At 48.2% G+C, this 14,055-nt stretch overlaps 1 protein-coding gene across 13 annotated transcripts in view; it reads right to left on the bottom strand.

Annotated features, from left to right (window-relative positions):
* Positions 1 to 14,055, bottom strand: part of LOC128343637 (protein unc-13 homolog A-like) — a 119,592-nt gene that overhangs the window by 44,489 nt on the left and 61,048 nt on the right. For 9 of the 13 annotated variants that reach the window (XM_053293059.1, XM_053293063.1, XM_053293065.1 and 6 more), the window contains 4 exons: positions 12,970 to 13,139; positions 11,882 to 11,997; positions 10,562 to 10,725; positions 6,947 to 7,109 (listed from right to left, as the gene is read on the bottom strand). In XM_053293059.1, the coding sequence (XP_053149034.1) occupies positions 6,947 to 7,109; positions 10,562 to 10,725; positions 11,882 to 11,997; positions 12,970 to 13,139 (613 nt within the window). The remainder of the gene's footprint in view (positions 1 to 6,946; positions 7,110 to 10,561; positions 10,726 to 11,881; positions 11,998 to 12,969; positions 13,140 to 14,055) is intronic. The other 4 variants (XM_053293060.1, XM_053293064.1, XM_053293072.1 and 1 more) reach the window with 1 other exon arrangement.

Raw genomic sequence — 14,055 nt, 5'->3', positions numbered from 1 at the left:
TGCCTTGGGTAAAGACCTAGCTGCTTGATCAAATTGCTTATCAGCATACCTGTCTTGCTACCTATCTTATGGCAACCATCCTCCTCCTCGTCTGTCTCAGTTAAGGCGCCTCGAAAACCATCTTTTCATGCTCCAGAACTGATGCTAGCTAGGTACAAAAGTGATGCTATATGCAGGGATTAATGAGAACCCCAGAACACGGGCAGGGCATGGGAAGTCACGGGAAGCCTCTAAGCATGGGCAGAGTGCCTTCCCTCACTGCTAAGGTATCTGAGAGGACCAATAAGGACTTACAGGGAAGAGGGTGAGACTTTTGCCCACCTGCTACTGCTAAGCTTAATTCCTGGGTCAACTGTATGCACCTCGGGGCAGGGAACAGGCCTCCGGAGGCAAAGCAGGCTTCTCACTCAGTGAAACGGGAGAGCTACCCATCCTTAGGACTTGGTTTGATCAGGGGGGGTCATTCCCTCATTTCCTGCTGGATCTCTGGCCCCAGAAACCTAACCATAACACTTGGGCCCACGTCTGAAAAGTCTAGCACTCTGCTATGCTGTTAACGCTTACTCCAGAGAAGGAAGTGGGAGTATCTGATCTCAGGTCCCCACCTCACTCCCCCAATCAGGGCTGACTCAAAAAACTGGGCACCTCAGCTAGCCCCGCTCCCCCAGTTTCCACCCTCGCTCCCACCTTTTCCGCCAAAACCTCTTGAGCAAAGCAGATGGGACAAGGGGCTTAGCATTGTGCAACGTTGCATGCAGACAGCAAAACAATCATTGGGGGTGGGGGGAAGTCGCCCACAAAGTCACAGCCCCCAGGGATCTTCCTCCTAGACCCAGGTTCCTCCGCCACCAAATTATGGGGCTCCCCCGCCCCCCCAAGCTGGCTATTACCTCCCTCCCACCCACATCTGCACCTCTGTATCTGGCGCCCACACTTTCATCCTGGCTGCTATGTGTGAGTGTTTTTATAATGCCACGCCTGTGCACCAGATGCATCACGCATGGCTATCATGCACAAAAGCACAGTGGTGCTGAGTGGATGTCCATGCTGGTTTCCATGCAGTGGCCATCTTTTCCCCTTTCATGATGCACAGTGGTATTAACGTAAGAACATGAGGACAGCCCTGCTGGATCAGGCCCAAGGAAGCCCATCTAGTCCAACACCATCCTGTTTCACACGGTGGCCCACCAGATGCCTCTGAGGAGCCCACAGGCAAGAGGTGAGGGCAGGCCCTCTTTCCTGCTCCCCTGCACCTAGTGTTCAGTGGCATCTTGCCTCTGAGGCTGGAGGTGGCCTATAAGGCTAGTAGCCATTGATAGATTTGTCCTCCATGATTTTATCTAAGCCCCGTTTAAAGACAACCAAGCTAGTGGCCATCACCACATCCTGTCTATGTGTCCTGTCTACACCATTGTCCATCTATGACATGTGTGTGTGTAGGGACAACCTCTATAGTACAGGGATTGTGGTGTGTGCGTGTTCTATGTGCATGGATTTCCTGTCAGTGGAGGTTGCCTTCCACTGTAGCATATGTATCTTGCCCCTGTTCTTAAATTGTGTCAGTGTGTAGTGTCGATTTCTCCCCCCTTTATTTCGATGGGAGAAACACAATGGGGTTATTCATCTTTATTAAGCATTATTCCCCATCATTGATATTAATTCCTATTGGATTGATTAGTGTTCACTATGAAAATAGGCTGTACTTCCTAGGTCTCCTGCCTGTTCCTCAGTTTCTCTCCCTGCTGCAAACCTTTCTGCCACCGATGTTCCTGCCTAGCTCCAGTCATGTTCCTCTGAGACCCGGACCACCGACACCCTGTGCCCCTGGCCACCCTCCCCACACAATGCTGAGGCTGCCTTGAGGGGGCCGTGTTTCCACCTCCCTCCATGCCCCTCCCCTATTGCCCCCTAACCCCCTAGCTGCACCCTCCGCCCACCCGCCCCAGCCTACACCCTCCACTATCGCTACAGCACGAGAGACAACAAGAAGCGTTTCTTGCACAAAAAGAGCACAGATCGATATCCGCCACAACACAGCCTCCGTAGCACGCCTTAGCACCGGCCACGGCACACAGAGGGTTAAAGCGACACAGTCTGGTTTTTTGGGGGGGAGGGAAAACGCCCAAATTTTAGGCTCTCTGAGAGGAGAAAGAAGAAAGAAAGAATGTTTGTACAAAAGCCTGACATTTGCTTCATCAAAACTACTTTTTTTTTTTTGCTTTTCTGCAGCTGCGATTCGGAAATGCAAACAGAAAGACGACGGTTCCTTCGAGACCTAAAGGCAACCCCTTGCCGCTTTGGCAGAACAAAACTGACTAAATGCAGAAGTAAGGTCGGGGGCTTGTTTGCACACATTATGGCTCATGGTCAAGGAAGTCCCAAGCCCCCTCTCTTCCACAATAAGTCTCATGTTTGCAGTCAGGGTGTTGGTTATAAGGTTATAAGGATTTTCACGGGGTACCAATGCATGTATCGTATGACAGAAGGACAGGTATGTACCGTACAATGGAAGGACAGGTATGTATTGTATGAATGAAGGACAGAAGCACAATGGCCTCCAGGAAGACGTCATAATGGTTTATTGGCCTGACCCGTTTCGAGACTATTGACTCTTCTTCAGGGGCAAATTTAAAAGCAACAGGTTGGGAGAACTCCAGGGACACAATTTTGTGAGGCACAGGCAGCTGTACGAGGAAGGGGAAGATCACAAAAACCCATGATCTCTGGTGTCCCGCAATGAACAGGCTTAGCCTGGATGCCGGTGGGTATGTAGATACAATCCATTAATTCAGGCAGGAAACTGAGAAAAATGGAAGGAGAGCCCAAAAGGTCCAAAGTATTTTGCTGTCCATTCTGAAGTGCCATTTTGATAATCGTTTGGAAGGGTGTGGATGAACAGAGGAGCATAGGAAGCTGCCATATACTGAGTCAGACCATTGGTCTATCTAGCTCAGTATTGTCTTCACAGACTGGCAGCGGCTTCTCCAAGTTGGCAGGCAGGAATCTCTCTCAGTCGTATCTTGGAGAAGCCAGGGAGTGAACTTGGAACCTCAAATGCTCTTCCCAGAGTGGCTCCATCCCTTAAGCGGAATCTCTTCCAGTGCTCACACTTCTAGTCTCCCTTTCATATGCAACCAGGGCAGACCCTGCTTAGCTAAGGGGACAAGTCATGCTTGCGACCACAAGACCAGCTCCCCTCCTCTGATGGATTTCAGGGGTTGGGGTGGGGATGAACATAACTCCAGTAGTGTGCTGGCCACAATTTCCCTGCAGAATGTGAGTGAGTGTCACGCAGAAGGGATTTCTGGCGGGGGGTGGTGGTGGCAGCAGATGCTGTCAAGCAGGGCATGGCTGCTTCTGTCTCAGTGAGATGTATAAAAGGGGATGAGTAGCTTCACCACCTTTCACCCAGAAGCCCCCCAAACTCCCCCACCCACCCATTAAGTCGAAGGTTCTCCTCCAAGAACTTTCGACCCAGGTATTATTTTTGAAAAATTAATACCTCTTCTCTGAAACCTTTGAGATAAACAAGAGAATCAGTGCAGGATCAGATCGGGGAGGCTGAGTGTAAGACAGCGCAGATTGAATAACTCGTATTCATCATAGTCGTATTCATAACTTAAATTTTAAAAAGTATTAATGAAAGTTAACCCCCTTGAAGAACCCGTTAACAAAATATAACAGTTTTCATGGATAGATATGAAGGGAGAATCAGTAGACTCAAAATGTGTTAGGCCAAGAAAACATCTTCAGGACATGGTGAGATTTCCTCTCATTGTTTTGATCATTGGTGTCTTCCCATTTCTCTCTCTCTCTCTATGACCTCTGACCACAAACCAAAGAACTGTGTATTAACAAGCCTCCACTAGCTGACCTTTTTTGGAAGGGGAAAGAGAAACCACACACACAAGGAAGAGAAACCCTGCCCTTAAAAATTCTTGCTGAGTTCAATCAGAGCAGCAGAGCTGTTGAAAGGGGCCGGGATTTGAGATCGCTTCACTCAGTGCAAACAACAACAACTGCCTTACTGGGTTGACACTGCATCATGGGTTCTGTAGTCACAAGATCACTGAGCCCATGGTGCTGTGCTTCTGTGGACAAAGCATACAACATGAAGCTGTCTTATTCTGGATCAGACCCACCTAGCTTAGTATGGTTGGTTCTGGAAGCAGCTCTCCAGGCAAAGGATGAGCTCTTTCTCGCGACCTGGTTTGCGGGGAGGAATCCCGAAGGTGCTTACCTCCCCGCAGACGAGCGTTCCACTGTCTCTGGGTGGGCGGATCGCCCATCCGAATGAGTACCGGCTGCTGCTGGGAAGAGGGTTGGGGTGCCGGGACACTCCAGCCTGAGCCACCCTGCCCTCTGGAGCTCCGATAATGCACTGCGCGAGTGTGCGGTGAATTATGGGGATCTCCCCTCCCCAAGTCTGCTTGCAGCCGCAGCTGAAACACGATATAAAAAATAGGGCTAGGAGAGGGCTGTACTCCTAACCCCGTTTTGAAGGGTGGCTCTGTAGTCGGGTTTGCCACCGTGAACCCAGAAGTTCACATGCGCGTGCAAAACTGGGCTGGGCTCCCTCGGCCCGGTTATCCACGCACGTGTGAATAGCCTCGGCATCTCTCGTCTCTGCTACCTGAGGTCCTACTGAGTGGAGAGGTCAGAATCTGAACCTGGATCTTCTGCATCAAAGCAGGTGTCATATCACTGAACTTTGGGTCTCTCTGCAATATGGTAAGTGGCCATCTCTTTGCACCCTAAAATGCATTCATAGGCTGAAAAGATTTCTCTAAAATATTTGTTCTTGTTGTCGGTGGGAGGACACAGCTGCTATTCAGAGTCAAGCAACTGGCCCACCTCGCCCAGGATTTTCCACCCTGATTGGCAGCAGCCCTCAAAGGTTTCAGGCAAAAGTCCATTACTTAGCTCGGCTACACATGAGGGTAAGAGTAGAGCTTTTCCCCACCAATGGGGGCCTCCATCTTTCTCCCCAAATGTCTCAGAATGGTATAGCACCTGGACATTCTGGGTTAAAAAAAAATACAGCAACTGCCAAGAGGAAATATATTCTGCTGCTGGAGCTCAATGTTCTTAAAAAATTTTCAGTGTTGTTTAAAGAAAATGACATAACCCCCTGCCCCAAAAACTTTGTTTAAAAGGCGGGGGGTGGGGTGCGGTGGGTTTAGACACAAGTGGAAATAACAAATGGGTGAAACTTGTTACGAAAGAAATGCGAGTACAAATAAATGTGTTTTTGAATAATGAGAACAAATGGAAGAATAAAATATAAATTAAAAAAATGGAGGTGCTTTCTTGGAGAGCCCTAGTTGCGGTTCTCAAACTGTTTTGAGAACTTTTAAATTGCTTTAAAAAATTTCATTGAAAAGTGGTATATAAGTAGGATAGCAGCAGAAGAAGGCAAGCTCTCTAGGCAGAGGGCTGACTCCTCCAGGTGCTTTTCTGTTCAGCATCTAGCACTTTAGGGCCCCAAACACGAAATTGGCCAAGAGATCCACTGAAGGGATCTACCATTATTTTCAATGAACTGCACCAGACACTTGCTGGATCGCTGTCCTGGTAGGTCACAAGGTTGCACTGAAAGAAACCATCTCATAAAAGGACTCCTTTCCAACTCTGCTGCCACGTCTCATTTGTGACACGAACCCTGTCACCCTTTCAGAAACGATCCTGGCTTAGCAATTGTTGGTGGGCAACTCTTTATCGGTAGAGCTGTGCTCAGGGCTGTGGGTCTGACATTCTGCGATGTGAAAAGTGAAGTTCTGCGATCCAGAGAAACGCTACACATTTTCTTGCTCCATCTCCGCTGGCCACAGGGAGAGGAGAACATTATTCTGAGATTTTGTTTTGGCCCACAAAAGGGCCCCCGTTATTGCTGCTATGATCCCTTGGAGATCTCCAAACCACTAAACCAGGAGGTTTCAATCCAGGGCTCTGGGTGTAACAATCACTATAAGAGGCTGTGTCAAAAGATCACCACGGAATCAGCAAGGGGAATTTCCCCACAATTTCTCTCTGGCTAGTTGTCTCACTGTTTCTGAATGGAGATCTCTCTGGAGACAACTTTTGCTCCCAGTCACACTGCACCATGGTTTTGATAGTCTTTGAGTTCTTTCTGTTATTGTCAGAGAGATCCATGTGGTATTTCTATACAAGGTTGCTCAGCAAAACCCATCTAAAGTGAATGAGTCAAATCTCACTCTAAACCAGGGCTGCTCAACTTCAGCCCTCCTACAGATGATGGCCTACAACTCTCATAATACCTGGTTATTGGCCACGGTGGCTGGGAATTATGGGAGTTGTAGTCCAAAAACAGCTGGGGGGCCTAAGTTGAGCAGACCTGCAAAACCTTTTGGGGGAATGGTAACTCCACTGCCTGTACTTTATGTCAGTGGCAAGAAAAAGAGTGTTCTTAGTAGCCATCGGGCGGCATCTCATAGAAGGGGCTTCTGGGAAAAATGGTAGCTACCAGGGCTGCCATTTCCCCCAGAATGCCTCTGATGATGACATAATATTGTTTAAAGAGGTATTCAGGAGGAAATTGCAGTTGCTTTGGAGGAACACCCCACTGCTGGTGTTGTTTTCCCCCCACCTTGAAAAAAGTTGCCCCCACGCTTAACAAAAATGGGACCCCCCTCTTTAACCATCTGGAAATGGAGAATATAGGGCTAAGCCAAAATTCCTTCCTACCCAGAAACGGAGTGATGAAAGGAGGGGAGGGATTGTGGCTCAACCCTATATGCCCCGTGAATCACCTACATTTTCCGGGGGGGGGGAGTGACTCCCCCAATCCTTTGCACACCAAACTGGGATAATTCAGCACATCGTGGTGATGCCTCTTTTGGCATAGCCTGCTCTACCGCCATGCACCCCCCTCCCTCCCAAAGGAAGCATAGAGAGTAAAAAAGTAAGAAATGAGTGTTCTACGCACCATCGGACTTACCCCGAAATTGGAAGCGGCAAAACGGTCAGAGGCAGAGACGTTGGTTGAGGCAGTGGTGTGAGCATAATAAGCGTTGATGTTGGCCAGCAGGGTGCTCATGACTGCCGGCACCCCGGGGCACATGTACTTGGAGGAGAGGCAGGCAAAGTGGCTGGCGGGAAAGCATAGGGAGAGAGGAAGAGGTGAACACATCACAGAACACCAGGCAGCAGTTTTCAGCCTCTGATGCCCATTATGAAGAATGGAATTTAAGGACAGTGTTGGTCAACCAGAGGCCCATCTTTCCCCCAGCTCCCTGCTTCCGACAGAGGACAGCCAGATGCTTCCCAGAAGCCCATAAGTGGGGTGTGAAAGGGATGGACACCCCTGTTTGTCCCTGGCAATATATAATCCGTGTTATACTGCCTCTGAACATAGGAATGTAGGAAGCTGCCTTATACGGAGTCCAACTCGTGGTCCATCTAGCTCAGTATTGACTACACTGACTGGCAGCAGCTTTCCAAAGTTTTAGGCCGAAGTCTTTTCCAGCCCTATCTGGAGATGCTGCCAGGGCTTGAACCTGGGACTTTCAAACATGGAGGCTCCATTGCTGATGGTAGCCACTGATGGATCTGGAATAAGAAACAGAGATGTGCACGGAACCACGGAGGCGCGGTCCGGCTCTGGTGGGAGTCTAGCTTTAAGGGCGGGGGGGGTAGCACTTACTCCTCCTGCCGCTTTCCCCCCTCCGGTGCTGCACTTAAAAGAAAAGTTTTGGGGGTGACAGCGTTCCTCCCTGCCGCCCCTGGCCCCGCCGTTGCCCGGCAAAAGCGGAAGTACTAACCCCCCGCCCTTAAAGCTAGACTCCGCTCCCCCCCCGCCGGACCGCCAGACTGGCCAGGTTCTGAACCGGTTCGGAGGCCTCTAACATGGCCTCCGGACCAGTTCGTGCACATCAATAATAAGAAAAGGCCTGCTGGATCAGACCAAAGTTCTCCCTATCCTGGCACCCTTCATCTAACTGGGGGTAAGTAGAGGCTTCTGAGAAGCAGGGCATCAAGGTGACAGCCATTCTCGACTGCCGGGGTGTCACACTGCTAGCCTCTGGGCCGGATCAGGCCCTCAGAGCTCAACTGTCTGGCCTGCGTGAAGCCAGGTATTGCTGCCACCGCTATTCTTCCCCCTGCCATGCTGAAGAGGTAGCATGTCTATTTCTTTGCCGGTTGGCTGGCCAGCTTCCTTTCCCCCTCTACTGCAGCAGCGGTGGCATCTCTCTCTCTCTCTCTCTCTCTCTCTCTGTCTCCTTTCACCCATGTGTCACAATGGAAGCGGTGAGTTGCATCCTTCCTCAACCACTGGCACTCCCCTCTAGGGATGTGCACGAACCTGTTTGGAGGCCCTTTTACGGGCCTCCGAACACATTCGAAGACCTGACGGTTTGGCTGGTTCAAAGACGGCGGGGATAACTTTAAGGGTGGGGGAAGGTGCATTCCCCCACCTGCTGCGTTTCCCCCACTGGCACTGTCTGTAAAATAGGTCCGGCGGGGTGGCAGTGTACCTCCCAGCCACCCAGGGGCGTAGCAAGGTTGGAGTGGGCCCAGAGACAAGATTTTAAAATGCCTGCCCCCTTCTCACTGAAGCTCAGCTCATGAAGTAAAGAAGTTTTAAATGAGGCTGAATAGTGGTAACAAAAAGCATAATGAAATTTTGGGGACGATTCAAGTCATTTAATTTCTCTTTACTAGAGAAAGACATGCTGCTCTGGTAGCTCCAGGTCTTAACACTCACATCAGTTTTGGAGGATGAATACAACTGAAGGAAGCCCGGGTGGGTGTGTATGGCTGGGGGAGTCAGTCATGTGACTTGCCTCTGGGGTCCCCCCAAGGCAGTGGGCCCTCAGACAACTGTCTCCCCTTGCCCTATGATAGTTACGCCCTTGCTGCCACCCCATCCTCTCCTCGGACCCAAAGTAACCTGTGTGCATGTGCATGTCAGTGGGTTACTTCCGATCACTTCTGGTGGAGGAGGGAGGAGGACTCTTAAAGTTACCCACTCTTAAAGTTACGCCCCCCACCTTCGAACCAGCCCTCGCCAGTTCAGTGCACATGCCTACTCTCCTCCCTCCCTCTTCCCTTGCGGTGGGCTTTCAAGTGTGCCAAGCGCTAGCCCAGAAGAAGAAGAAGACGGGAGATAAAGAGGGAGGGCAACAACAAAGTCAGAAGATAGTGCAGGATGCTTTTTCTCTGGACAAGGGAGGGGCGAGGAGGAAGAAGAAGAAGAAGAAGAAAGAAGGGTGAGCGGAGAGTAAGGGGTGTGGGGAAGAGGGCTTCTACTTTTCTTGGGCACGATGTTGCTTTGGAATTATTGATCTAATCACTGAGTGTTAAAAATTGGTTGAGAACAATAACAGTTACAATAGGATGGTTATGGTCAGAATTTCTTCTGAAAATACCAAAAAAACCCACATCTAAATCCCCCCTGAGCATATTCTGATGTAAAAAGTAGTGCATTCAGCTAATTGCAGTGGCACAACTGTGTATGCAAAATTTGGTATCTGTAGGTTATCAGGGAGTATGATATTCAGAATTACTACAAAAAAAACCTTACCAAAATATTATTTTAATTTCCCCTGAGCGTATTCTGTTGTAAAGTCGTGTGTTCAGCTAATTTAAGTGTCAGCGCAAGAGAGGGAGGAAGAAAGGAAGGGAGTAAGAGAAAGAGGGAGGAGGAGGTGGAGGTGGAGGACAGAAGGTGGTGTGAGGCGGGTGTGAGGCCACAGAAGGTAGCGCGAGCAACACAATGCATACTCCACTTGTGGAATTCTCTGCCACAAGATGTGGTGACAGCCAACAACATGGATGGCTTTAAGAGGGGTTTGGATCACTTCATGGAGGAGAGGTCTATCATTGGCTACTAGTCGGAGGGCTACAGGCCACCTCCAACCTCCAAGGCGGGATGCCTCTGAGTACCAGTTGCAGGGGAGGAACAGCAGGAGAGAGGGCGTGCCTTCAGCTCTTGCCTGCGGCTTCCAACAGCATCTGGTGGGCCACTGTGTGAAATAGGATGCTGGGCAAGATGGGCTTCCTTGTGCCTGATCCAGCAGGGCTGTTCTTGTGTTCTTATGTGTGACTCCCTGGAGGTGCATCGGAATCAAATCTGGCCCACCACCCAATTGACACCCCTGCTCTACTGTTTGTCCCTACAACCTGGAATTCTGAGACAGACTACCTTTGAACATGGTCTGATTGTCATTGCTAACTGCTATTGATGGACTAACATATGAATGGCTGAATCTGACCCAAGGGCCCATCTAGTCCAAGACTGTGCTTCTGACTAAAGACAGTCAATTTCCCCTGAAAAGGTGGGATGCAGAGAGCCATGCCTGTTTGCCTCCAAGGGCAGACTGCCTCAGAACGTGGAGGCTCCAAATAGGCATCACAGTTAGTTGGGCATCTTGTTCTAGCCAAGAGAAATACAGCTGAACTCAACGGACCTCAACGGGTCTGCTTCATTTTTGAAAACCAGACACCAGCAAAATAAACCTTTTGGCCCTGGACCCATCTGGACTTGCGTCATGACTATATGACTGGCTCTAACTCTGGAATATTCTCCAGAGAGACTCACGTCATTGCCTGGTAGATGGACTCCACTCCATATCTCATAGCAAACTCATCCACAATCTCTTGGGCAGTCTCATCGAAGTAAACCTTCCAGGCATCGTCACCTTTTGCATCCGGGATTTTGACCACACCATTGTTTTGGATGTCCGTTACAAAATGAAAGAGGTTCTAAGGTAGCATTCAGAGGGGAAATGAAATCAAACAGTAAAGGTAGACAATTAAAGAGGCTGCTTAGAATATGAACTTATTTCACCCACCATGCTCAGATGCATTCTGAATGGAGCACCATGTCTCTGAGAATTTTCACTCTATACATTTTTAAAAAACTAGACTTCAAATCCTTATTTCTGACCCTGAAGGACACCCCAAGATAGAGTGATCTTGAAAATACTTTGCTCTAGCTCAGAACACATACTGAGCTTCTGGGCATGTGCAGACCACCAGAGTCCCAAGACATATTGGCTGTAATCTAGGCAGGGATGTCAGGCATGGTGGAAACGACATATCCCAGGGTTCTTTTTACTAGGGAATGTTACAGAGTATGCTCATGCCAGCATTTCAGGTACAAATATCCCTGAGAGATGTAGTTTCCAGGGTGCTTGACATCCCTCCTGAGTACTCAAGAGCTCAGGAAAACTACAATTCCTAGGGTCCCTCCCACCTGGAATGCTCCACTACCCCAAGCACCAGGTATGAATGGAAGTCTAACAGAGGCCTCTCTGTTGTTGCTGCTGTTGTCACCAAAAAAATATTTGGATAAAAAGAAGGGGCACATGAGTGAGAATTTGAGCTGCTCATTGGGGATTTGAGGGCAGGGTATTCAGGACTCAATTGCACCCCTAAAGATATCATGGGTGCATGATAATAGTTCCAAATTTCAGAAAAGGCTCGGTGTGTGTGTGTGTGTGTGTGTGTGTGTGTGTGTGTGTGTGTGTGTAATGAGGTGCTCTCGGATCTCTTCCAAACTGAGATGGGCTTGCCTGATTGTCTGCTGTGCATTTTGGGCAGTGGGGCAGGCATGCTTTTTAGAAAGTGTGTGAAATCTTGGCTTTTTACCCAGGCTTTTATATGCTTATTGCTGCTGCTCTGTATCTTTTATGGTTATATTGTGCTTGTCTTTTAATCGGATTTGTATTTTTCTGTTCTAGCTGATATTTTAATTGTGTAATTTTGGTAGGCTTGTTTTAACTTTTGTGTGAACTGCCTTGAGATTGTTTTGATGAAAGGCGGTATAGAAATCTAACAATAAATACAATACAATACAATACATGAATAAATATCCGAGCACAAAAGTGATACCGCCACCAGCTTGAACTGCACTCACCTCATGAAGGCAGGTATACTGGACATGGTAGGGTGCCACTTTCTCCTCGCCTTTTATCTCCACGCTAATGTGCAACCGTATGGCCCCGGATACAGCCGATTTGTCTGTCCGCTTGTCTGCCATGGTCAGGAGTGAGGAGGAGAAGAGAAAGGGTGATGTTTGGAGTCAAGATTCTTTTTGGAGGGAGGCAATTATTTCCCTCCAAGCATCACATGACAAGCTCAGGGCAATGAATTAGGGCTACATCTACAGATGCTTATGGAATCCATCTTTGCCAGATTTCATTCCAAATTATGTGGTTCCGCACACTGGAGGGGTTCTCAAATTTGGGTCCCTAGATGTTGTTGGACTACAACTTCCTCCATCCCCAGTCACCACGGCCAAACTCGTAAACATATCCAGTATGTTTGGCTAAGCCATTGTGGGTGGGGGTGAGGGGAGCTGTACGCCAACAGCATCTGGAGATCCAACTTTGAGAAATCCTTGGCTTACTGGATTTGTTTGCAGTAGCAGAATTCAAAGCATCAGAATCTATTGTTATCCCAGGGGTACATTCCTGGAATTTTGCAAGCCCGGTGAGGGCAGATTTCTGCTCCCCTTCCTAACTTTTTGCAGTAATACATACCTGAAAAAGGAACTCCTTCTCCAGATACCCCATTTATAATTTTTTTATTTGCACAATAGTGCAATAGAAATGGCACAATTTCACACTTTGAAAAACAAATTTAAAAAATTTACATGCTAGGCTACGGCATATCTGCAAAATCTGATTCAACATTGCCAGAATTCAGCTAGGCAGAACCAGAGGATGTCGGAGTCTCAGAACAGTAATGGAGTGGAACAGAAGCACTCTACTCTGAATTGAATCAGAATTTTGAAGCACTCTACTCTGAATTGAATCGGAATTTTGAAGCACTCTACTCTGAATTGAATCGGAATTTTGAAGCACTCTACTCTGAATTGAATCGGAATTTTGAAGCACTCTACTCTGAATTGAATCGGAATTTTGAAGCACTCTACTCTGAATTGAATCGAAACGGCGTGTGGGGTGATTTCCCCGAATGTTTCTTGCATTTCTATGTACTGACCAAGGTTGTACCAGACGTCCATTTCTCCGCTCAGAGTCCGCACTTCAATGATTGTCTGCCCGAGAAAGTCGTCTGACTCTCTCTTAAAGCGTTGCTTGACACGGGATTTAATGTCGTCATCTTCATCCCAAACTCGAACCTTGATTCGGTCGGAAGAATTATGACATTCGCTGATGGGAGGAAGTGATGGGGGGTCGGGGAAGAAGAGAGACAGTTTCAGAAACCAGAGCTGCTTAATGGAGGAGCGTGTCTTAGTGCCATGCTGCACCACCTTTCTGATGGGATCAGCCCAGAACAGCATGAGGCATCCTTAGACCAAGGAGATCTTCACAGCAATCACACTCCCAAGACCACCAACCCAGGAAGATGCCATGCTCAAAAAGGCTACAGATTTAGGGAAATCCACCAATGGCAGCCATTCTTCATGGTGGCAGTCATTTCTTTTACCTACACTGCCCCACAACAATAGGGGGCATATGGGTAAAAAGATGGCTGTCATCAAAAGAATCAGGTCTTCTCAGGCCTGCTCAGCTTTGGCCCCCCAGCTGTTTTTGGACTACAACTCCAACAATCCCCGGCCACAGTGGCCAATAGTCAGAGATTATGGGAGTTGTAGGCCAACATCTGCAGGAGAGCCGAAGTTCAGCAGGCCTGCTGTAGATGCTTTGGAATGTGCCTCCTGATGGAATTAAGAGCTTCACCATCCCTGACAGCTTTTAGAAAGATTCTTAAGATACATCTGTTCAGCCAGGTAATGGTTCATTTTTGGTAGTTTTAAGTGGCTTTAAAATTCTGCATTTAAATTGTTTTAGATACTTTGGTTTATAGATTTCTATTTTAACTGTGTGTAAACCACCATGAGAGACAAGCTTTTTGGAAGCATACACATATGTGAAATAAATAAAGAAAACAAATTTTTAAAAAAATGAAAATTGCAGTGAAACAAATAGTTTAAATGAATTAAAGGGAAGGGTGCATGAAAAGGAAAGTATTTCCTTCCCTTGCACATTCCTAAAGACCAAGTGAACATTCCATGGGCCCAATCCACTCAGGCTCCCAGCGTGCCAGTTGATCTGAAAGCATCAG

This window comes from Hemicordylus capensis, chromosome 2 (genome assembly GCF_027244095.1).
Source record: "Hemicordylus capensis ecotype Gifberg chromosome 2, rHemCap1.1.pri, whole genome shotgun sequence".
In the NCBI taxonomy this organism is placed as follows: Eukaryota; Metazoa; Chordata; class Lepidosauria; order Squamata; family Cordylidae; genus Hemicordylus; species Hemicordylus capensis.
The sequence above is the reverse complement of the archived record's forward strand: the minus strand, read 5'-3'. Positions and strand labels throughout refer to the sequence as shown.